The following is a 24475-nucleotide window of genomic DNA, read 5'->3' on the forward strand; positions in this document are numbered from 1 at the left end:
TGTGGGCCGATTTTCTCGATTTATGTAAGTTATTTGGTGGCTTCGGAAAGTTGATTTAAACATTCAAACGGACATGGCTATATCGACTCCGCTATATTTATAAGGATCCATAATGAAAAATATGAAAAATAAAAATGGAATAATAAACTTATTTACCTTTGCCGCTCATGGTGAAGGGCATACAAATAGATTAACGATGTGCTCGGGATAACGTCAACACCCCATTTCGTCAACATCTTTTTATTGACATTGTCTACTTTAAAAAGTCAACCAAACCAGAAAGCTGTAAAACGTCAGCTGTAAATAAAGCAAAATTTTAGCATTAGTAACAATTAAAATTCATAAGTACATACATATCGTTGGTCTCATGTAGAAAGGCCCTAACTCGATTTTTTTTCCAAATTAAGTTTTTTAGTGATTCCAATGCATTTCTGTATCAGAAATAATAGATTTACAAGCAATTGTATAAAAAAGTAACATTTTGATAATAATAATTCTATGACATTTTACCTTCTGCTGTAAATTTCAAATTATTTTTTGAGTTAGGGCCTTTCTACATGAGATCAACGATATGTATAGGTATTCATTGTATGTTATTAGTTCCGAATTTGGGGATTCCCCTTATAAGTATGTAGTATATAGTATAGAAATGTAGTTACATATATTGTTTAGGTTGGAAACCTTTTTAGATTTTCTTTGGTTTGGCTTTTTGTTTTGGTTTTAATTTATGAACAATAAAAACGCTGTAAACTACAGTATCAATAATATTTTAATTGTAAAATTGCACATTCATAAACGTCAACACTAGGAATTAATCTATTAATCTAATATTCTGATTAGAGTCATAATTAATTGAATAATTTTGATTTGATTGTTGAAAGCTAAGAATAATTGATTTGTTAGCTTTCACTATGATGAAATTAGACATTCAAATGATCTGTTATTCATTTATGTATGAATCTATTAGGATAAAATTTCTGGAAACGAATATTTAATCAATTTGGTCCATATTTGTATAAACAATTACCCGCTGTAAATAAAAACTTTTTAACACTTTTTGACCTTGACTTCAATTTTCATACAGCTTTAGTAATTCTTTCTGATTGTTTTATAATTTAATTTTTTCACTCCGCCTATTCGTTTTTACGTTCGACAAGCCCACTGTGCACGCTTTGATTTTGCAGCATGTGAATTGTTTAAATTCTTTAACCACAGAAAGTGTTGATAAGGAAGCATTTACATATTTCACTTTGATAAAACCTTTTTCGGTTAGAAATAATCACCTAAAATTTTGTTGTAAATACATTATTGAAAATGCTAAGTAGTTGCTTTTGGAGGTGCTTAATTCTTTCGTATTCTTTACTTTACCGTAATATGAAACATTTATGTAATTATACGAGTATTAACATCATTGTATATCCATATAATCCACATAAATGTGGGGGATTTCATGTCAAAAGAACCATGAAATTTGCAACAAGGTTAGTCCTATTGGATAGTGACAATTTTCACAACAGGATCGGTCAAGAACTTTTTGAGTTAGAGGGGGTAAAATTTTGATATTTTGGCCAAACATGTGATTTTTTTCATCCATGTAACTTATTACCAGGGTAACCAAAAATATGCAATATCATATTTTTTGCTGTGCGTCGTATAAACATATGAGTTAGATATTTATCCGTTTCAGACAATTTTAAGAATTTTGGCATCGATTTGTTAGTGCATATTTTTGCATATTTTGCCCTTTACTGCATATTTTAGCATATTTTGCGTTTTATAGCATATTTTTGCATATTTAACTCATAACTGCATATTTTTGTTGCATATTTTCTTTATTTCCATTATTTTGTAAATATAATTTTATTGCTTGTATAGTATTTTTTCATTTCTATATTTTACAATTTTGTAAGGTCCAATAATAATTTGCCTAAGCTAATTAAAGGTAGAAATAGAGTACCCATAATCGATTTATCTTCATTAAATTTTCATTGACTTAAGGGATCTTAGTTTCCATATATTTGAATTAAATTAAAAAAAGCTTTATGTAGAATAAAAACATTTCGAGAAATTCTTAATATCCTCTCCATACAATATTATGCAACTAATTACTAAACAAATTTTTATTTACTTCTTATATTATTTTTAATAAAACATTGAACTCAAACAATAACCAACTATTTTTAAGTGCATATTTTTTATATTTTAAGAGCATATTTTTCGTTTTTAAGTGCATATTTTATGAGCATAAAACAATTTTTTTAGAGCATATTTTTGGTTGCCCTGCTTATTACCTATTGTTCTTAGCAAAATGTGTCCCAAATAGTTTAGAAGCTAATTCTTCAATCTGTCGTTAAAAAAAAAATTTAAAAAAATAAATATGTATGTATGTAAAAAAATGTTGACATTTTTTTTCAAAAATCAAAAACTTTTTGGCGCTTTTTTTCTCAAATGAAAGCTTAGATATTTCCCTTGAAGACCTATTTGGTCGCTTTGTGGGCTGCAAAATTTAAAAATTGTGTTTGAATTACTGTCCAATAGGACTAACCTTGGTGCAAATTTAATCGCGATCGGAAGACATCGACTTCAAAAGTTGGTTCACTTGACATGAAATCCTCCATATAAGTTTGTAATTTCTACATTTTACATTTGCGAACCCACGAAGAAAAACTATTCTGGATCGTTAAAGAAAGCGAAGTCGATATAGCCATGTCCATTTGTATGTTGAAATCAACTTTCCGTAGCCCCCAAATAACTTACAAACATAATTGATACATCAATACATCGGGAATTCTTACGGCTCGTTTGCTATTTAAAATCGAAAAAAACGTCCCACAAATGGCTGAGATATAAGGAAAAACCGGAACAACCTCGATGTTTGCCCTATTTTTATACTCATCACCTTCGTGAGAAGGGTAAATATAAGTTTGTCATTACGTTTGTAATTTCCACAAAATAATTTCCCAACCATATAAAGTATATATATTCTGGATCCTTATAGATAGCGGAGTCGTTTAAGCCATGTCCGTCCGTCTGTCTGTCCGTTGAAATCAATTTTCTGAAGACCACAGATATCTTCGAGATCCAAATCTTCAATAATTCTATCAGACATCCTTTCGAGAAGTTTCCTATTTAAAATTAGCAAAATCGGCCCACAAATGGCTGAGATATGAGGAAAAAACTAGGACAACCTCGGTTTTTGATCTATTTTTGACCTATATCTGGATTACTAAGTCATTAATATCTTATGATATAAGACCATAGTAAGTTGGACCTACAATGGGTCAAAATCGGAAAAAATATTTTTTAACCTGATTTTTTCTTATTCTCCAAAAAAAATTTTAAAATAATTCGAAAAAAAAATTTCCAAAAAATTAAAAAAACAACTTTGAAAAAAAATTTAAATTTTGTTTACCTAAAAATATTTAAAATTTTTATTTTAAAGTATAATTTGGTATAAGTATAACATTCGGCCCAGCCGAATAAAGCTCTCTTACTTGTTTTTATCTATATCTTGATTACTAAGTCATTAATATATGTAGACAATATCGAGCCCTTTGCGTCAAATTATCGTAAGCGACATTTTCTAAATTTTTTTTTTATTGCAAAAATTAAAATTTTATGGAGCGACTGATGTTGTAGCGTTCTCAGAATATCAAAATTGTTAATAACTTCAAAATTATAGGGGGTAAGATTTTATCGTAAGTCAATGTTTACATTGTACAGTAAACGAATTTTATCGTAAGCGACACATAGTGGTATAGAAAAAAAAAAGAGGGAAATAAATCTGTAACTTCTAAATGGTTAGATTGGTTTGAATGAAATTTCACATGCGCAAAGAAGAAGTGTTGACGAGTTTAAGTGCTGAACGTGGACCTCATGGGTCCAACAGGGGCGCGATCAAGGGCCCTCACATTAGGACACCTCGGGTATGTTACATTTGTAAAACGATCCTATTTCTTCGTTTGTGTTTCGATTTCAAAAAAATTGGACATATAAAATCTTTTTATCGAGCGCTACAAAAGACCTAGTCGTAGCTGTCAATTATCTCTTATAGCTTAGGAGATATTCACATTTGAAAATTATATTTTCAACAGTTTTACCCAACCTACTCCAGTTTTTTGATAACAGCGTATCCAAATATTTTCCGATTTTCTCCAGTTTTCCTTCATTATACTAACAACATATGTATGTGTCAAATAGAAAAAGAACTGTTTAAAAATAATGACTAAGTCCAAAGTTATATGCATTTTAATTTAAACAATTTTAAAAAGCCGATTTTTCGCTAATTTTCTAAGACGATGTATAAGGAATTTATACTTTCTGAATGCTAAATTTGCAAAAAATATTTTAAATTAAAAAAAATTAAAAATTTTTGTTACCGAGGGGACCAGGTCCAATCAAAGAACACCTATTTTTATGTAAAATTAAACTTTTCAAATCGCATATTCGATATCAAAATATAGTAAGCGATTTTAGATGGCCCAATAAGCTTTTAATTATTTTGTAAAGAATTCCGATAACTCCGACCCTGGTATGGATATTATAGCCAAAAAACTAAAAATTTCCATTTTTGGGATTTTTCAACACTTTTTTGGGAATTGCGGGATTTATTTTTCCATTTGAAGTAGAAAATTTTACATAACAGTGAAATTTCATTAAAAACTATTCATAAATAACAATTTTATTTCAATTCGAATAATTTGTATCTAAGCAAAAATTCAATAAAAAACATTTTTTGTCATATTTTTCAATAAAGTATTCCATGAATTTTTAATTGTCAAAAGTTATAAATATTTTTGAAAAATAGACAAATAGCTTGAACGAAATTATATTATATAGCATCATAACATTTTTAATTCTATGTATAAATTTCAAAATAATCGAAATAACCTTCTTCTGTAAAATTTGTGTTTTGTCGCTTACGATAATTTGGCGCTAAGGGCTCGATATGGTTATCTAATGATATTTCAAATATCATTGCAACGATGTATGTTGCAATTAAAAAAAGTTGGACCTACAATGGGTCAAAATCGGGAAAAATGTTTTTTAACCTGAATTTTTTTTTCACGAAAAAATGTTTTGTCATAATTTTTTTTTACTAATAAATTTAAAAAAAAATTAATTAAAAAGACAAACATTTTTGTTTGGGCCCTATCGTATTTGCAACAGACAGACAGATGGACGGTAATAGTTAGATCGTCTTATGAGAACCCAGAATATAAATCATACAAATCTTTCCAAGAAATAAACTGTTTTTTTATCAAAGAAAAAGGTTTTCCAAAAACTTTAAATTTTTCTCAAAAAATAATTAAATTGTTCGTCAACAAATTATTGTTTTACTTGTTTTTTTCTAGAATTCTAGTTTCATTAAGAGAATTTTTTTTTTTAATTTTGTATGTTATCATGTTTTTATTAAATTGAATTTCTATGCTGGTACCCAAATATTGTGCGTCTTATCTAGTTCTTTTAACAATTGCTAAAAAATAAAGCGGCTTTGATAGTTGTATGGCTTATCATGTTTTATGATTGTTAAAGAAAATTTTGGAAGTATATAAAAAATGTTTGTTAAGAAAATATTCAAATGCGAAAAATTCAAACTAAGATGAATAATATTTAAAGAATTCTTAAGAGAAAGAGGTAAATAAAAATGCAAAACATTTGTTGTTTAGTAAATGTTAAGAATTTTTAATATTGTATTAAGAGGAAGTGATAATCTTTCAAAATAGGCTGGCTCTTATTTAGCATGATTCATCTAAATCGAACCTGTTTATTATCATTTGAATAAGTGTTGGAACTAGTTCTTTGTCATGTAACTTTTTGCCGGGAAAGTAAACTTTTTGTTAAGTTTTTTTTTTTTGTTATTTATTAAATTGCACCTAGAAAATATGTTATTGTTTTATTAAAAAAAATAGAAACAAATATTTTGTTTACAAAAAATATAATTTCTTTGAAACATTTGTTTATAAATTGTTTATTAACACTTGTGTTTAATACAAATAGCAATCATTTATTTATTACTAAGTGGCGAATTTAGATGAATATTATTATTTTCCTTAACTACGGCATCATTCAAAAATAAAATATGCCCAATGCTTTGTGTAGACAAGAGTATTTACAAATGTACAATTTAATAATGATTATTATAATAATCATAAAGAACATAATAATGATGTTAATTATTGTTTTATTTTTTTATTTTTTGTCCATATGGTATTTATGAAATAAACACTATAATAAAACAAAAACCAATTTAGAAATACAATACAACAAAAAATTAATTATTTATTTTAGCAAATTGAGGCTGACTTTTTCGTATTTGCACAGCATAGTTTGTTCTTTACTCAATTATTAAATAAATAAAATAATAATAATTGAAATACCTCAAAAGGTACATTACATACTGCCGCATATTCTTAATGATTAAGCCACTGAATTACCGGTGTTAGTGAGGAAGTATTTCCATATTTAACTTTGTTAAAAGGTTTGTAACCTGCATGCTTTTGATTGAATACTACTTTTTCACACTGCAAACTATTTTTTATATTCATTATCAAAAAACATGGGGCATGGATATTGAGTTTATCATTCCGTTTGTATTATATCGAAATATTAATCGTAGAACCAAAAAGTGTATATATTCTGGGTACTAATAAGGGTACGATCTAGATATGTCCATCCGTCTGTCTGTTGAAAACACGATAGGGCCCAACTAGCTAGCTGGCTAAAATTTTACACGAATAATCTTTGTTGATAAGGCTTGTTTGGTATTGAAAATGATCAATATCGGTCAATAATTTCACCTAGCGCCCATAAAAAATGTCGCCACTTAAAACTGTTTGAGCAGTCATAAATATTAGAGTTTCGTGTTCGGTGTTAACCGCATCCGAAAACGCGGTTTATCAAGACCTAAAACCGAACCCAAACCGACAATCTATTTTCAGTAGAAAAATTCAAAATTTAGAAATGAAAAATAAACTTTTTCATCCAATGACACAAACTCATTTATATTCGGCTGTGCCGAATCTTATATAGTATATCCTTCACCAAATTATATTTTAAAAAATTAAAAAAAAACTTTTAAAATTTTCAAAAAAAAAATTGTTTTAAATTTTGTTTACCTAAAAATATTAAAAAATTTTAATTTTTTTTTCAAAATTGTTTTTAAATTTTTATAACAATTTTTTTGAAGAAAGAAAATTCGGGTTAAAAAATATTTTTTTCCCGATTTTGACCCATTGTAGGTCCAACTTACTATAATAGCCATATCGTTGCAATGATCTTCGAAATATCTATCATTAGATATCCATATTGTCCATATTAATGACTTAGTAATCCATATATAGATAAACAAGTAAGACAGCTATATTCGACTGTGCCGAATCTTATATACCCTTCACCTAACTATACTTAAACATGAATTCTTTTTAAATATTTTCAGGTAAACGAAATTAAATTTTTTATTTCAAAATTGTTTTTAAATTTTTTTTTTTCGTGAGAAGGGTATATGTATATAAGTTTGTCATTCCGTTTGTAATTTTTCTGAAGACCCCAGATATCTTCGGGGTCCAAATCTTCAATAATTCTGTCAGACATGCTTTCGAGAAGTTTTCTATTTAAAATCGGTCCATAAATAACGGAGATATGAGCAAAAAACCGGGACTACCTCGATTTTTGACCTATTTTTGATCTATATCTGGATTACTAAGTCATTAATATAGACAATATGGATATCTAATGATAGATATTTCAAAGTCCATTGCAACGATGTAGATAAGGCTATAGTAAGTTGGACCTACAATGGGTCAAAATCGGGAAAAATATTTTTTAACCCGAATTTTTTTTTCATCAAAAAATTTTTTTTGTCTGACATTTTTTTTTTCCAAAAAAAAAAATTAAAAAACTATTTAAAAAAAAACAATTAAAAAAAATAAAATTTTGTTACCTAAAAATATTTAAAAAAATTTATTTTAAAGTATAATTTGGTGAAGGGTATATAAGATTCGGCACAGCCGAATAGAGCTCTCTTACTTGTTTTTTTATTAGTTTTTTCCATTTTTTTTAAAAATGTTTATAATTTTTTTTTTGTAAAAAGAATTTATGACCAAAAAAATTTTTTGATGAAATATTCTTCCCGATTTTGACCTATTGTAGGTCCAACTTACTATAACCATATATACATTGTTGCAATGGACTTTGAAATATCTATCATTAGATATCCATATTGTCTAAATTAATGAGTTAGTAATCCAGATATATGTAGATCAAAAATAGGCCAAAAATCTAGGTTGTTCTGGTTTTTTCCTTATATCTCAGCTATTTGTGGGCCGATTTTCCCGGCAACCGTGCCGGGCACCTTAATGAACCAATTCATTGCAAAAGCTAATAGTTTTTGCAGACAAAAATAAAGCTTGGAAGCAGAAAATTGTGGGTTTTAACCGACAAACCCGATTTTTATCAATATCTCGACTTGAGCGACCTCTAAACATCTTCCGAAAAACTTAAAAAAAAAATCTCAAAAATACTTTAACCTATAAGCTTTGAAATTAAGTCATAATATATTTCTGATTTTATGATGATTATTATGTTTTTGAAGAATTTCTCTCCAAAAAAACCAACATCGAAAGCCCATCTTTTTATTGACTAATTAACATCCATATTCATATAAAATCAACATTTCCATACAATATTTGTTTTATAAATACATACATATTTGATAAATTTAAAAACTGTTTACGAATATAAGGGTAAATATTTGAACTTATTAGTTAAATATTCTAAAAAAAATTTAGTTTGACACGGATTAGTTTTAAGATTAAATTAGCATAATGTTAAGAATGTCAATACATAATACATATGTATGTATAATAGGGTGGCACTTATTTTGAACTTTTGGTTTTTCGATACTCACAAGAACTAAACTGGTTCTTTGTCATTTGTGCCGAATCTTGTATAAAACCATCAACATGTGAAAATATAGGGGTTATGTTTTTTCATCACGATTTAGGAAAAAAAAAATCCCACAATTCGAAAAAATTTAACAAACAAAATTTTCACCTTTTTTCATGTTCTCCAAAATCTTACCAAAATTAGTTTTTTTACTAAATTATTTTTTCACCAAAATTCGTTTTATACTAAATTATTTTTTTCACCAAAAATTTATTTCATCACGATTTATTAAAAAAAAATATGCAAGAATTTAAAAAAAAATATTAATTTTGTTATTTTTGTGAATTTTATCCATAAAATCCACATTCGGACTGGTAAAAAAAAGAATAATATGGTTGATTTCACAGGAGAAACAATTTTCTAGACGGTTTAATTTCAAATATTTATCAGATATTCAACTAGTTTTAATCATGATGTAATAAGTAAGGTGAGATCGTTTCGACAACAAACACAATATTTCTTGCTGACAAGTGCATAGGTTTTGTCAAATAAAAAATAAACGAATTTTATTCTGGCATCTTTCAGATTTTTTTAATGGGATGTTTATTTTTTAAGTTCAATTTTATTGATACTCACCTGATTATTTTGTATCTTTTATTTATTATTTTTATTAACGTTGATTTTAGCAAAATTTTGCTTCAAAATGTTGCTTTTCAGAATTAAAGAGATTTTAATTTTTGTTAGAATTTTTTAATTTATTATTTTTTATGTCAACACACAATGTAAATAATCTTTAACAAAACCAATGTAAACACAAAGCTTTTGTTATTTTTGGCATATTAACTACAAAACGGTCGTTAAATTTAAATTATATTTGAAAAAGAACAACGGTTTAATAGTGCTTTATCCAAATTTCATTATATGAAATCTTTTTATTCACATTTTCATTCATGTTTTTTGATTTAAACATTTTTTTCTTTGAAAATAAAATTTATTTATTTTTCAAAATAAATTCAGTTTGACAAAACTCAAGCACTTTCAATAAAGATAAATAAAAATCAGCTGTGTTGTTGATTTCACCTTACTTAATGTATCCTGAGTTTTAATAATTTCGTAATGGAATCAACTAAATTTTCTACTAAAATTTGAATATTGAATTTGATAATTCAAAGTATATTTATAAATATACTTTGATATAATTGACAAAACGACAGTGAGGCTTACTGTAGATTTACTTACAAAATCAATTCAAATTTCAATCAATTCAAATGAGTTGGAAATGAATTCAATTCAAATGAATTGCTAATTCTTTTTTTTAATTCATTTGAATTAATTCAAAATCAATTCAATTCTATTCAAATGAATTGGAAACGAATTGCAATTCATTTTTACCAAATTCATTTGAATTGATTCAAATTTCATTCAATTAATTTTTTTGTGTGAATAATTCGCGAATTAATTCAAAAATGAATGATTCATTTACAGCTCTGTTGAATGTACAATTTTCGTTATTGGTTAATCTTTAATAAACATTACGAAAACTGTATTTTCAATAACTTTTTTACGAAACTGTCGTTGTCGTAAAACGACTAATAATATGTAATAAATATTTAAATTGCAACATTTTAGGAAATAGTTTTTTCTGTGAACGGAAGAAATTTCAATGAAATAGGCATAAATTGTATCTGATATTTTTTTGAAAAGTCCGAGTTGGTAAAATTTTGTAATTTGATTTGATCTTCAAAATATTAGCAAATTTTTACTAATTTAATATTTATTATCTCGAGATCACCTCATGGTCTCACTCTGAATTTGAGAATACCAATTTTTATACAGTAATTTTGCACAATCAACTTTGCACGATATTTTGTGCAGGTAAGTTAAAAATGCAGTTAACCTCAATGCACTTACCTGCTCATTGATGCTGGTAAGTGCATTTATAGTTTACTGCCCAAAAAAGCAGCTAACGGCAAATAATTTACATGAAGCCTTGTGATTTTTCCGTCTAAAAATAATGTCAAATTGATATTTTAGCTACTTTTAGAATTATTAAGAAGTGTACAACATATTTTTTCATTCAAAATCGTATTTTTCTTATTTGTTTTGATTTAATTTTGTATTAGGCAGCTAAATTAAATTTTCATGAAAACCAGTTGTAGCTTCCAAAAGTATTATGCACTTATCTTAAATGTGCAGGTATGAACAATGCACTTAAATTAACGAATTTATATGGAGTTTGGTAAATAAATATACAAAACACAAGTTTTGTGCACTTATATGCAAAATACTCTTAAGTGAAAGGCAGGTAAGTCAAAACTACTGTATAAAATTTGAACTTTGAACCTCTATAAAAGACAAACCAAAACGTTTGGAAAATGTTTGAACAATTTCAAATTTTACATTTTTGTTTCCTCCCATATACAAATATGACTAATCAATTTAATCACTTGCACAAACATTATGGCGAAATTTACATAATTCTGCAGTATGTTGTAAAAAACAATTAACAGAATGATAAACAAAACTAAAAGTAATTCTAAAATTGTGACCTAAACCTGAGCATTTAAGAACAACTAGAAAAATCACAAAAACTTTACAACGCAAGGTTGTTAAAAAAGACCTTTAAATGGTTAATTTGTCAGCAAACTTCAACATAATTATGATTTATGAGGAAAACTATTGATTTATGACTAGCAATATTAATAATGCAGCTGAAAAATATTTGATTATTATGAAGATTTTTGCTGTTTGCATAATCTGTAAGTTAAAGGTATTTATATTTTGCAAATTAATCCTAAAAAGTTTAAGTTGGGGTCACATAAATCATTAAAATTTAGGATCTGCTGCTTGACCTACCTAATTTTGAGAAGTTAAATGACGTTACTGACTGGATGATTTATCATCGCACAGCATTTGATATCGAGTAAAATTGATCGTAATTTTCTTATTACGATTATTATAGATAGAAATTTAGTACGTTTCATCATAATTTCGATATCGGAAGCCTTTTCTCATTCGATCACGAATGCGGTAATTTGGCCCCTGAAGTTATAGTCATTAAATTAGGACTGTAGCTCCAAATTTGGAAATTCGAACCTTAGTGGTATTAAAATTTTGCTACCAATCAATTATTCAAATTGCAATAAATCTTTTGGTAATTGTTTCTTTAAGAAATATTAATTTATTATTCAATTTTTATTAACATAATGCATTTTCGTCGATTAATCCTTTTGCTTTTAACCCGCTTAATTTAAAATTCCAGTTATAGCTCTCTCTATCATTGGCTGCAACGGTGTGGGTACCCAATTCTTAAACGTTCCATCACTTAACATGCAAACATTGCGATCAATGTAACAATACAATTTGCCCACGCGATAGATTTGTTTGCCCAGCTCTCGCCGCCCGGGTAGAGGAGCAAACAGCACACCTCTGTCGGCACATTTACGTGAGACCAACTCTTTGAATTCCATTTGAGTGGGAGCTGGTACTTGTAGATCCATAAGCGAGGGAGGAGGTGGTGGTGGCTGAGGCGGTGGTGGCACAGGTGTAGCCTTTATGTGAGCTCCTATACTGCTGGCACTTGTTAGTGTGGGTGTAGATGCTAGCTGATCCGTAGCACGATGCATAATCTCTAGAGCTCTGCGTAAGTGTTCTTTTATGTTGGGCTCTCTTAAAATCTCCTCAGAGAACATACTCTTCCAGCCGGAATACCAACGTGAAATTTCGCCATAGTCTGGCGATTGATTGAGCCACAGAACCAGTACTTGCATCCATTTGGGAAAGAAATATTTATCTAAAATTTGAGCCATTTGTATGGAGGGTATTAGTTCATGCCATTCCCAAACTTGATTCCAGGGTTCTGTAAAATAAATAGACAATTTTTTTTTATAATTCACAATTTCCCCCTAAAACAATTCACTTACCCAAATCCTGTTGCAAAGGATTGATAACAAATTCCGTCAAAACCATTTGCAGTTTTGGTATAATATGCTGCAACAAGAAAACCTGCATTTCACTGTTATCAAAGGCTCCTTTCCAAGGTGTTAACATGGCACGGGCCGAACGATCCTGTGGCATCCAGGCTTGTAAAGCATTGCCCAATTTCTCACGTATAGTGGGGAATATAAATTCCTCCATTTTATGACCCAATATAGTATTCCAGGGTAAAATCCATATATGTATGGGCACGGTATCGGTGAGAGGATCCCAATTACGCACCGCTGTACTCAAACGCGGCAATATTAATTGTTCTAGCACCGAATCTAGAATCCATGTGGGAAATAGGGGAGCCCAACAGTCCAGCAAAGCAGCCATAGACTGATACTGTTTAGGATCCCAAAATTCAGCACAAGAACGGAAACTGGGTATTACTCCAGCCCACACCAGCGAAGAATAGGGATCAAAGATATTGGAACGTGTCTCTGTTTGTATATCGTTTTGATTTTCCAATATAGAACGCCATTTCTTAATTAACTCCACATACATGGTGGGATTCTCCAGAGGTTTCCAATCGCACAGATGATTTTTCAGCAAGGGAGCTATAATGCCCGCTGCCAAATCTCCCAAACCAAATTGTTTATACTCGGACGCGTAATCATGCTGCAATTGCAGAAATATTTTTTCTGCCCGCTCTAAATCCACATCTGATTCATTGCTGGTCAACTCATCTACCAGACAGAAGACTTTATCCAAAGTACTAATGTGATTACTTTCTAAACTGACAATTTCTTGCAGTTGCTTCTTTTCCTGTTCGAGCGACAGTTGTCTTTCACAGGCAGCATTTTGCGCTGAATCCAACGATATAATGTCCTGTTCACACATGTTTACTATTAGTGTGAGATTGTGCATGAGTTCGGGTAGAGCAAATGAGGTAGCCGACTTTTTCGGCTGTTCATTGAGGTCATATAAATCTTCGTCGGTAACTTTCGATTGGGCAATGGCATGATAGCCACTTAGGACACGTTTTTCAGGGCCGGTCATATCAATGACGGGGACATTGCCGAGTTTTTTACTACAATTGGGAATAATTGAAAGGTGAAATTAATTGCTAAAATAGGTACAAAGTAGAAAATTTCTGGATTCGCTTTTACAATTTACAAGTATGTGATGAAAATCGTCAAATTCAAAATTAACGATTTGGAAAGGTGTGTTGAAGAAATGGCTCATTGAAAGTAACATAAAAGGATTCATTAAATTTGTTTGATCAAATTAATTAAAAGGTGTCTAAATAAAAGTTTAAATAATTTACAAAACGAAAGCAACTTCAGCTCATTAATTTTCGTATTCAAATCGTTTCGAAATTAAGCCTATGAAGTAATTCATAATGAATTCATTAACGGAATGGTTAAGAGATAATCAGGCCTGTCACAGAATTTCATTCCGATCGAAAGTGGAATTAATTCCGTATTTTGCTTCTTCAGAAAAAGTAAAACGAAAATTTCTTTCAGTTTTCAAAGTGGAATTGATATTTGATTGTAATTATTTGGTTTTCTAAAATTTTTAATCAATTTCTGTACCAAAACCTTCACATTTCTTTTAATATGAAAAACGCTGTCAAATTAAAATCAGAAATACAGAATTATGAAATATAAAAACTACGGAATTGAAACCATTCCGAACAAAATGTGTGACAGGCCTAAATATTTAATTTGATTTCGAAATTTGAATTAAGAATCATGGTACAATCATGATTATGAATTAATTTGTTCAAAACTTTTGTTTCATTTTATAAATACATATTCTAGCTTTTGCTAAATTAGCACTAAATTGTGCTTGAGACACATGAAATTTATTGAGCACAAGAATTGCCTTACTCACCCACCTTATTTTATCGCTGATAATATAATTGGAATTTTTGCCTTTTTCCAACACCTCCTCTACGGATTTGTAATAATAACGCTTTGAAGCTTTTTCCTGCTTAGGATCACCTGCTTTTTTCCATTTGTTTAGCTTTTCCTTAAACTCCTTAGCCTCGCGAACATCTTCGTCTATTTTAGGTGTATGCTAAAATAAAATCAATTCAAAATTTAAATTCCAGACAATATCAAAGCATATAACAACTTACCCCTTTACCACCCACACTAGCAGCCGTCTCCGGGCCATATGCTCCAATGGCACCTCTACCCTTACGTACATGAGCCTCTACAGGCTGCGAAATACCCTGCAAATCTTTACCCAACCCCATGCCTGGCTTATATCCCATCTGCAACAGCAATTTAGCTCCTATGCCACGAGTGTGTTGTTCCCAGGCCCCTACATTAGAATTGCCTGACTGGTTATGCTTAAAATATGAAGGTTTCTGTTGAGCTGGTGGAGGTTTTCTAGTCTCTGGTTCTTCCTCTGACTCTTCACTTGTGTGAGCGGAATCAACATCCATTAGAGTAGGCCTGCCGCCCGTACCAAAACCGGGACGAGGATTTATTTCATCTTCTTCATCTGTTATCGGATTTTCGTCATCATCTTCTTCATTGCTGGCATCATCTTCCTTCTTTTTATCCTTTTTCTTGCCCGACTGTTGTATGCCACCGGCCACAAAACTAACCGGAGCCGTGTAATCTTTACTGCGACTGCCGGAGGAACCTAAGCCCATGCGGCCTTTGCGTCCTCCACGACGACGTCCGGAAGATTCTTCTTCTTCATTTTCGCTATCATCAGCCCAAATACCTTTAAAAATATTGGATATTTATTAAAAAAATACAAAAATTTACATTTTGACTCACCATATATTTGCTGCTGTTTGGTATGTTTTTTCCTGGTCCTATTCGGATTGAATTCATTTTCCAAATCATAGTCGGTTATTTCAAAACGTTCATATTCATTATCGGACATATCTTTAATAGGTTTTTAATCAATTTTATTAATATTTTCTATAAATTTGCTATATTTTTGCGATTTTATTGAGACCGGTGTAAACAAAACGTTTGACAGTTGCTAAAAACAGTTGACAGAAGCAGTAATCCTCAAACTGTAAGATTCTCTAACTATATTTGAGGGGGTTGCCATATGAGCAGTATGCCATTCGCCATGAGGTGAATTAATTTGTTATATTTGTGTTATTATTAAAATTACAAAACCGTTAAATTTAAAATAATTTAACCAGGTTTAATATAATAATATATTTAATTAATGTTATACTGTTCTAGTGGTTTTATTTGTCAACTTTCTGTCAAGACACGCCATATTTGTGTATATTATGTGGACTTCGCACTTGCCGGAGATTTTTCCAGAAAAAACATGATTTGTGAAAATTTAGAAACCAAAATAAACGATTTTAAAGCTGGATTGGAACCAAAAACTATCTGAGAAAAATATTTGATTAATAAATCATCAGTTTTAAAAAATACAAACAACTTTTGTGAGACAGGTACTGCAAAAATTCGTATATAGGTCATTTTAAACGATGTATCCATGCGTTGAGGAAAATATGCCTCTAGTTTTCTGATTCCAGCTCGACAATGACTCCCAACTCACTTCTAGGCTTGTTGTAACGGAGAGTTTACAATCCAATGCGTAAATACTTTTGAAATGGCCTGCCAAATTGCCAGATCTCAATATCATGGAAAATTGTAGATAACAAAATACGGACTCAAGATTATACTCAGAAGGAAGCTTTATCAGATGCGGTTATAAGGGAATGAAAAATATTTCAAAGAAACAATTGAACCTTTAATTTGTTAATTGGTTCAATGTATCGACGCTGAGAAGCAGTAATAAAAAAACATAAAATTTTTTTAAAAATTAAAATCCGGAAGAATTCCGGAGATATTGATGTATGAAACGTATATGTAAGTTATTTGGGGACTTCGGAAAATTGATTGATACCATTAGAATAAAAGTACCATGAAGTATCCCTTTGAATTTTCACTCACATTGCAATGTGAGTGAAAATTGGACCATGCATTGGACCATATACGCTTAATTTTATTTTCTATTTCCATTATTACAGAAAATTAAAATAACACCATTAGAATATAGAAAAAGTACCAAAAAGCCGCTATTTGTGGTTTACCATTCACTCGGGTCCGTTTATCCTTTATGTTCCTAGGTTCAAAAAGACTCCCCCTAGAATTCTCACTCACTTAGGACCATTTTTGCTTAATTTCATGTTTTTAAGTCCATTGTCATATAAAATTCAAAAAGTACCATTAAATGAATAAAAAAGTACCTATAGTTCAGTTCTTACATTTTGGTACCTAAATATTATACCCTATTCCTAAAACGAACTTCACTCAGATACATATCAGCTAACTTTAATGTCGATAAGTGAAATAATTTAAAATATTAAAAAAGTACCATTAGAAGAAAAGTACCAATTTCCCTTTTCCTCCTTGAACACCCCAAAGCTTGAAATTTAAAAATACTCCATTTTGCCAAAATTGTTTATGCTAAAGACATGTTTCAAACGATTAAAATCTGTGTTAAATAACCCAAGAAAAATTGTGTTTTAAAAAAGTACCAAACTGTTTACCCGGATTTGGCCCAATATTCACCTGTGCACTCGAGTTCCAAAAAACAACATGTTAGTTAATTTTTGTATGAATCCAGGAACCAATGTTAAAAAGTTTATCAAAATTGGCTTAATAATAAAATGTATTGAAATAAAATGTATTTTCCCGTTTTTACCCCTATTTTGGTACTTTTTTTTATCCCCATTGCGGTGGTATAATTTTATTCAAATAAATTTCTGTATCGTGGGGGGAACTCATAATGAAATATTCGTATGTCTATGTCAAATTATAGAAAACCATATTTTATGAAAAAAGTACCAAAAATAAACACAATTTTTATCCCTTAACTGTTCGAATTTCCAAAAAGTACCAAATTTATAATTTTTTATTTTTCCGATTGGTTTAAAAATACATGGGGTGCCAAAAAAGTACCAAAATATAGTTTTTACCCGTTTTCTCCACTAATGTAAATGGAGTAACATGCAACTTTAAGTTTTTTTTGTATCTTTATTAGCCTTTAACTTCATTTTTTTAAAGTTTTATCAAAAAGGCTTTCGAAATAAAGTGCCTGGATTTTTGTTTCAAATAAAATTTTGCTTTCTTTTTTTAATTTTTTTAAATTAAAATTGTTGTATCTTATTTTTAAAAAGCAAATATTAAAGAAAAAGTGTATTTTAAAGTAAAATTGTTTGCAAAAATTACAAGGTGTAAAATTTACACCACATCTGTGACTATGGCAAAAATTTTCACGTCATAAGTTAAAGGTTAGCTTTAAAGATATAAGGTTACCGAATTTACCCGTTTTTACCCTTTTTTACCCCATAAACGTTCGAATTTCCAAAAATCCAGGATAGTCTTGGGGAGGGAGGAACCCACGGTCATTTTCATTCTAGCTTCACCCGTTTGGGCTGTGCGATGATGAATCAGTCAGTCAGTAACATTACTCTTTTATATGAATATGGGGGATTTTACGTCTCGCATCCCACTAAAAGACCAAAAAGCTTTTAAAGGAATGGACCTAAGCTGTCTTTTGAGGAAAAAAATTTAAAAAAAGGGCCCATTTTAAAAAAAGTTAGATTTTGCAAAAAAAGTCAAAAATTGTATGTTTTGAGTTACAAAACATTCCACTAAGCAACTAAATAGGTCTTCAAGGAAAATATCTGGGCATTCTGTTGAGCAAAAAAAATTAAAAAGAGAACCCATTTCCAAAAAAAAATCAACAAAGTTTTTGATTTTGCAAAAAAAAGTAAAAAATTGCATGTCTTTAGTTACAAAAACATTTTTTTTGATATATAGCGAACTCGCATCCCACTAAGCGACCAAATAGGTCCTCAAGAAAAATATCTAAGCTTTATTTTAAGAAAAAAGGTCCCATTTTGAAAAAAGTCAAAAAAGTTTTTGATTGATTTCGGAAAAAATATTTAAAAAAATTTTTATTTTTTTTTTAAATATTTTTTTTCGAATAGGTAATAAGTCACATGTTTGCCCAAAATGTCAAATTTTGACCCCCAGAGAGTTCTGGACCGATCTTGTTGAAAATTGTGTCTGAATTTCTATCCAATAGGTCTAACCTTGGTGCAAATTTCATCCCGATCGGAAGACATCGATTTTAAAAGTTGGTTCACTTGACGTGAAATCCCCCATATGTATATAGGGTATGAGTTTTATTTCGTACTTGAACCATTTTCTTATATAAACAACCTATATTGAGGTAAAACGATAGCCATGTGTATATAGGTATGAGTTTTATATCGTACTTGAACCATTTTCTTATATAAACAACCTATATTTGAGGTAAAACGATAGCATTTGGGTAAGATTTATTGTTTTATCATAAAAACGCTTAAATTCACATTTTATATTCCTAACAAACGGAAAACATCGATTTTAAAAGTTGGTTCACTTGACGTGAAATCCCCATATGTATATAGGTATGAGTTTTATTTCGTACTTGAACCATTTTCTTATATAAACAACCTATATTGAGGTAAAACGATAGCCATGTGTATATAGGTATGAGTTTTATATCGTACTTGAACCATTTTCTTATATAAACAACATATATTTGAGGTAAAACGATAGCTTTTGGGTAAGTTTTATTGTTTTACCATAAAAACGCTTAAATTCACATTTTATATTCCTAACAAACGGAAAACATCGATTTTAAAAGTTGGTTCACTTGACGTGAAATCCCCATATGTATATAGGTATGAGTTTTATTTCGTACTTGAACCATTTTCTTATATAAACAACCTATATTGAGGTAAAACGATAGCCATGTGTATATAGGTATGAGTTTTATTTCGTACTTGAACCATTTTCTTATATAAACAACCTATATTAAGGTAAAACGATAGCCATATGTATTACGTATGAGTTTTATTTCGTACTTCAACCATTTTCTTATATAAACAACCGATATTGAGGTAAAACGATAGCCATATGTATATAGATATGAGTTTTATTTCGTACTTGAACCATTTTCTTATATAAACAACCTTTATTGAGGTAAAACGATAGCTTTTGGGTGTTTTATTGTTTTACCATAAAAACGCCTAAATTCACATTTTATATTCCTAACAAACGGAAAACATCGATTTTAAAAGTTGGTTCACTTGACGTGAAATCCCCCGTATATAGGTATGATTTTTATTTCGTACTTGAACCATTTCCTTATATAAACAACCGATATTGAGGTAAAACGATAGCTTTTGGGTAAGTTTTATTGTTTTACCATAAAAACGCCTAAATTCACATTTTATATTCCTAACAAACGGATGACATCGATTTTAAAAATTGGTTCACTTGACGTGCAATCCCCCATATGTATATATGTATGTATGAGTTTTATTTCTTATTGAACCATTTTATTATAAACAACCTATATTGAGGTAAAACGATAGCCATATGTATTAGGTATGAGTTTTATTTGGTACTTCAACAATTTTCTTATATAAACAACCGATATTGAGGTAAAACGATAGCTTTTGGCTAAGTTTTATTGTTTTACCATAAAAACGCTTAAATTCACATTTATATTCCTAACAAACCATCTGGCCACCTATTTTTACAATCTGGCAACAGTGTGTGTACTTTTCTGACATTATCTTTTGCCCCCTATTCGTACAGAGTTGTATTTTGTATTTGTTTTTCACACTTTCCACGACTGCGCTGCTAGCGCAGCAAAATCATGTTTGTCAGTCCGACCCTTCAAACATCCCCATCTAATTTACATGGCGTGTTTGTCAGTCATGGTGAAGCAGGGAAAAGTCAAACTGTCAGTCAGGTAAGGTTTACATGTGTTCGTGTGAGGTGACTGTTTGAAGAGGTTTTCTGTCGCAGAATTTGTTTTTGTGGAAATCAAAGACAGAGCAGAATTTTACATTTTCTCCATTTTTGTGGAATTATTTTTAGTTCTTAAAAGTACGTCGAAGGAAGAAGTGCGAATTTTAGACGTGCGTTGTTAATGTTGTGCGATTAATATTTTATGAATACAAAAATAACATTGTATTCTAATAAAAACGAAGCAAATATAACAAAACTACAATCACTTAAAATTAATACAAAACAAAAAATAATCTATGTAAATATTAAAAATACAACAAACCTAAGCAAATAATTAGAAAAATAGTGAAGAAAAAATTAGCACGTGTTTTTTAAGAACAATTTTTGTTTTGCAACAATAATAATAAAGAAGTTTATTTTTTTCCGTTTACTCTTTGTGCTTCGCATTCTTTACAAAAACAAACAACCACAACTAAATAATAAAAGATTAAGAAGAAAACGTAAATAATAAGAAAAGAATATTTTGTAAATACAAGTGAATTTTTGATTTATAAAATTTTGTAAAATAAACAAGTCTTCTACTACATATTAATAAAAAGTGTAAAATTTATGATATTAATAAAGATTTGTGTATAATTGTATAGAATTGAAGAAATTTTTAAGATAAATTTCTTACAAATTGTGATTTTGTGGCTCTTGAAGAATTATTATTGTATTATTGAGCAACATTTGTTTAGATACAAATTCTTGTGATTGTTTATAAACATAGCACGTGTGTGTGTGAAGAAAAGGTTTTCATCTCAGCAGTTTTTCATTAACATTTATAAATTTTTGCAGAATTTTATTAAAAATTAAATAACAAAATGGTGCAGGTAAGTGCAGAAATGTTTAATTTTAAAAAGATATTAAAGATTTTATTAAAAGCTTAAACATCTTCGTTTTAATGTTATAGACTACAAATTAATTTGGAATTTCGAATTTCCAGCCACCCCTCATATTTTTAATACATTTTTAAATTTATTAAAGATTTACAATTGGAATTTTCATACAAAATTAGTCTTAAGAAATTTAGAATTGATTATAAAACCTAAGTTTTTGATAAGAAATTGGTCTTACAAAACTTTTTTTCAGGTACCACCCACCAACCTGTTTTTTTTAAATTTTTGAATTTTTATTTAGACTTATTTTTATATAAAAAAAAATTTAAAATGAAATCTTTCTAGGTAAACTAAATTTAAAATCATATAAAAACTTTAAATCCACCGAAATTGAGGCCACTCTAACCGAAAGTAATAAAATTAATAATAACACTATGAGACAAAAAGAACTAAAGTAGATATACCTGGAAAGTAATACTATTTTTCTGATAGGTTTTATCGAGTACAATAAGAATATGATCTTGAAATTTGCAAAACATCTTCAAAATCTTCAGTTACGGGTAAAAAACCGGGTTTTCATACCTTTAAGCACTTATAAGCCATTAACTAAATAGATTCTCAATAGATTTTAATTTTTTAAACGGATTTAAAAAGAAGAAACTCTGGCCTTTCCAATGGTTTTATATATTATTTAAGCATTTTGACAAAATTTGTGTGCATTTCTTCAGCAAACATATTTTTGTTTTTATTTTTTCACCATTTTCAAACTTTGAAGAAGATTTTACATAGTATTTTATATTTATGCATTGATTTAAGAAATAAGTTTATTTTTGCGAAAAACGCAATATTGCTTTAAAAAATCCATTGGAAATTGACAAAGTTATTAAAGATTGTACTAAAACAAAATTTTTTAAAAAATATAATTTCTAGGCATTTTACTTAGAAATGTTTGCTTAACCGCATTCTTTTTAACGCGTTAATTAAAATTTAAAAATTAGACCTATTTTTTTAAAAATTATTGAAATAAAATCTTTCTAGGTAAACTAAATTAAAAATCATATAAAAAACTTTAAATCCACCGAAATTGAGGGTACTCTAAGCAAAAGTAATAAAATTAATAATAATTCAAAAGTATTGTTTTCAAATCATTTTGAAATTAAATATAACCTAAATTATAAATCATATAAAAACTTTAAATCCACCGAAATTGAGGCTACACTAAGCAAAAGTAATAAAATTAATAATAATTCTAAAGTATTGTTTTCAAATCATTTTCTATCTTATCCGATTTTAATTAAACTCCATTGATGCAAAAAATATTTATGTAATTGAATATTCATTGTAATTTTGAGGACTATGAAATAGAGTAAAATGTGTCCTAATCTCCCGGACTTTTTCCTTTCCCGGGAGGGAACTTTTGATTTCCGGGAATTCCCGGTAAATTTTTAAAACTAAATCAAACCAAAAACCCGTAATTTTTTTTAAATACATAAATTGTCTTATAATTTCACCAGATCTTTAAATGAAATATAAAATTACTGTATTTGGTTGCAAAATGTTAGTCCAACCTTTTAAATGGTTTCTGATTTTATAGTTGCATTTAATCGGTATTATAATTTCACCAGAGTTTTAAATGAAGTATAAAATTACTGTATTTGGTTGCAAAATGTTGGTACTACGTTTTTAATGGTTTCTAATTTTATAGTTGCATTTAATCGGTATTGTTACACTCGTAATTTGAATAAATTCTATTGTTACATTTAAAAAAATTTAGAATTTCGACTATGTTAAATCTGTAAAATATGCGCAATATAAATTTTTCAAATCAGACTGTAGATAAACAAATTTAGACCACTATTATTGCTATTATTTTCTCTAGATATGAATATCCTAAAAAGTTGTAATATTAAAGTATCTAATTCCTTTAAGAATATAAAATTTAAATTTAATTCACTCTTAAAAACCGAATTTTGTACTGTGGCTTGAGTTGAGTGAAAAGAATTCGGTTATTTAAACCGTAATGTTTCTTTGCCAACTGACTATTTGTAGAACCGAAAAAATTAATGGATATTAGAGTGACAATCAGTTGTATGGAAAAAATGCTTGTTAAATTTTTGAATAGTGCCGGCCGGTTGGAATGAAACTTGAGGAAAATATTCTTTGGGGTCTAACATTTACAGCAACAGTGCAAAAATGGATTTTAACCCTTAAGAACACAGTTCTGCTAAGGGTTAATTTACATTTTTGTGCTGTTATTTTAAATTCTGGACCATTTTCCTCAAGTTTCATTTAAATCGGCTCAAAATATATCACATTTCGCTATCTTTTCATTAGAAATTCCAAATATTGAAAAATTTGACCTTTGACCTTCGTGATTTAAAGGTTAACGTTTTCCGATTTTAGTAAAACTTTCAGAATATATTTAAAATTACCCGGACTATAATATTATGAATAGGTTTTACTTAAAATTTATAACAGTAAGGAAATTGGGTTCTTTCGCCGAAATATGGACAAAAAATTATTTTTTCTTGAAAATCACAAAATTTAAATCGCAGGTACAGGAAAAAATGTAAGAGGTATTGACATAATTTTTTCATATTTTTATTCCCTATTATGTTGTCAATAAATACTAGGGTATTCAATCGATTAACCGTTAATCGGTTAACCGATTAATTTTGGACGGTTAACTGTTCGAATAATTTGAAATTGCCGATTTTCAAATAACAAATAAACCGATTAATTTGTGTCGATTAACCGATTAACCGAAATTCCTTTTTTTTGCACTTTAAATTTTTTTTTGTATTTATTTTCCAATTTCAATTCAAATACAAATTTCAAATTAAAATTAGATATTTTTTGAACATCTAATTTAGTGAGTATGTATAACAACTGACATATTTAATTTACATGTATTTGAAACTTTGTATTTACATGTATTGACGAAACTTTTTTTTTGAAATGAGTCTTTTATCATAACTG

General features: G+C 29.0%; 2 protein-coding genes across 2 annotated transcripts in view; one reads left to right on the forward strand and one right to left on the reverse strand.

Annotated features, from left to right (window-relative positions):
- Positions 1–12035: 12035 nt before the first annotated feature.
- Positions 12036–15786, reverse strand: sip1 (septin interacting protein 1). Its single transcript, XM_065501121.1, has 5 exons — positions 15606–15786; positions 14951–15549; positions 14708–14889; positions 12810–13897; positions 12036–12745 (listed from the first exon to the last, which is right to left on the reverse strand). Exons 1-5 carry the CDS (start codon positions 15712–15714, stop codon positions 12132–12134), a joined length of 2592 nt encoding a protein of 863 aa, XP_065357193.1. The 5' UTR covers positions 15715–15786; the 3' UTR covers positions 12036–12131.
- Positions 15787–21341: 5555 nt separating this feature from the next.
- The window catches only part of LOC135950918 (neuroguidin), a 195030-nt gene continuing 191896 nt past the window's right edge, over positions 21342–24475 (forward strand). The window contains exon 1 of the mRNA XM_065500443.1: positions 21342–21490. Within this exon, the coding sequence (XP_065356515.1) occupies positions 21482–21490 (9 nt within the window). The 5' untranslated portion in view covers positions 21342–21481. The remainder of the gene's footprint in view (positions 21491–24475) is intronic.

The sequence above is a fragment of the Calliphora vicina genome, chromosome 2 (assembly GCF_958450345.1).
Source record: "Calliphora vicina chromosome 2, idCalVici1.1, whole genome shotgun sequence".
In the NCBI taxonomy this organism is placed as follows: Eukaryota; Metazoa; Arthropoda; class Insecta; order Diptera; family Calliphoridae; genus Calliphora; species Calliphora vicina.

What these genes read in the sequence shown, in the direction of transcription:
- sip1 (XM_065501121.1), bottom strand. Translation starts at nt 15,714, where the DNA reads ATGTCCGATAATGAATATGAACGTTTTGAAATAACCGACTATGATTTG. An exon ending in CAAACAGCAGCAAATATATG is followed by an intron (nt 15,550 to 15,605) that starts GTGAGTCAAAAT and finishes ATATTTTTAAAG; the next exon opens with GTATTTGGGCTGATGATAGC. An exon ending in CTAGTGTGGGTGGTAAAGGG is followed by an intron (nt 14,890 to 14,950) that starts GTAAGTTGTTAT and finishes ATTTTATTTTAG; the next exon opens with CATACACCTAAAATAGACGA.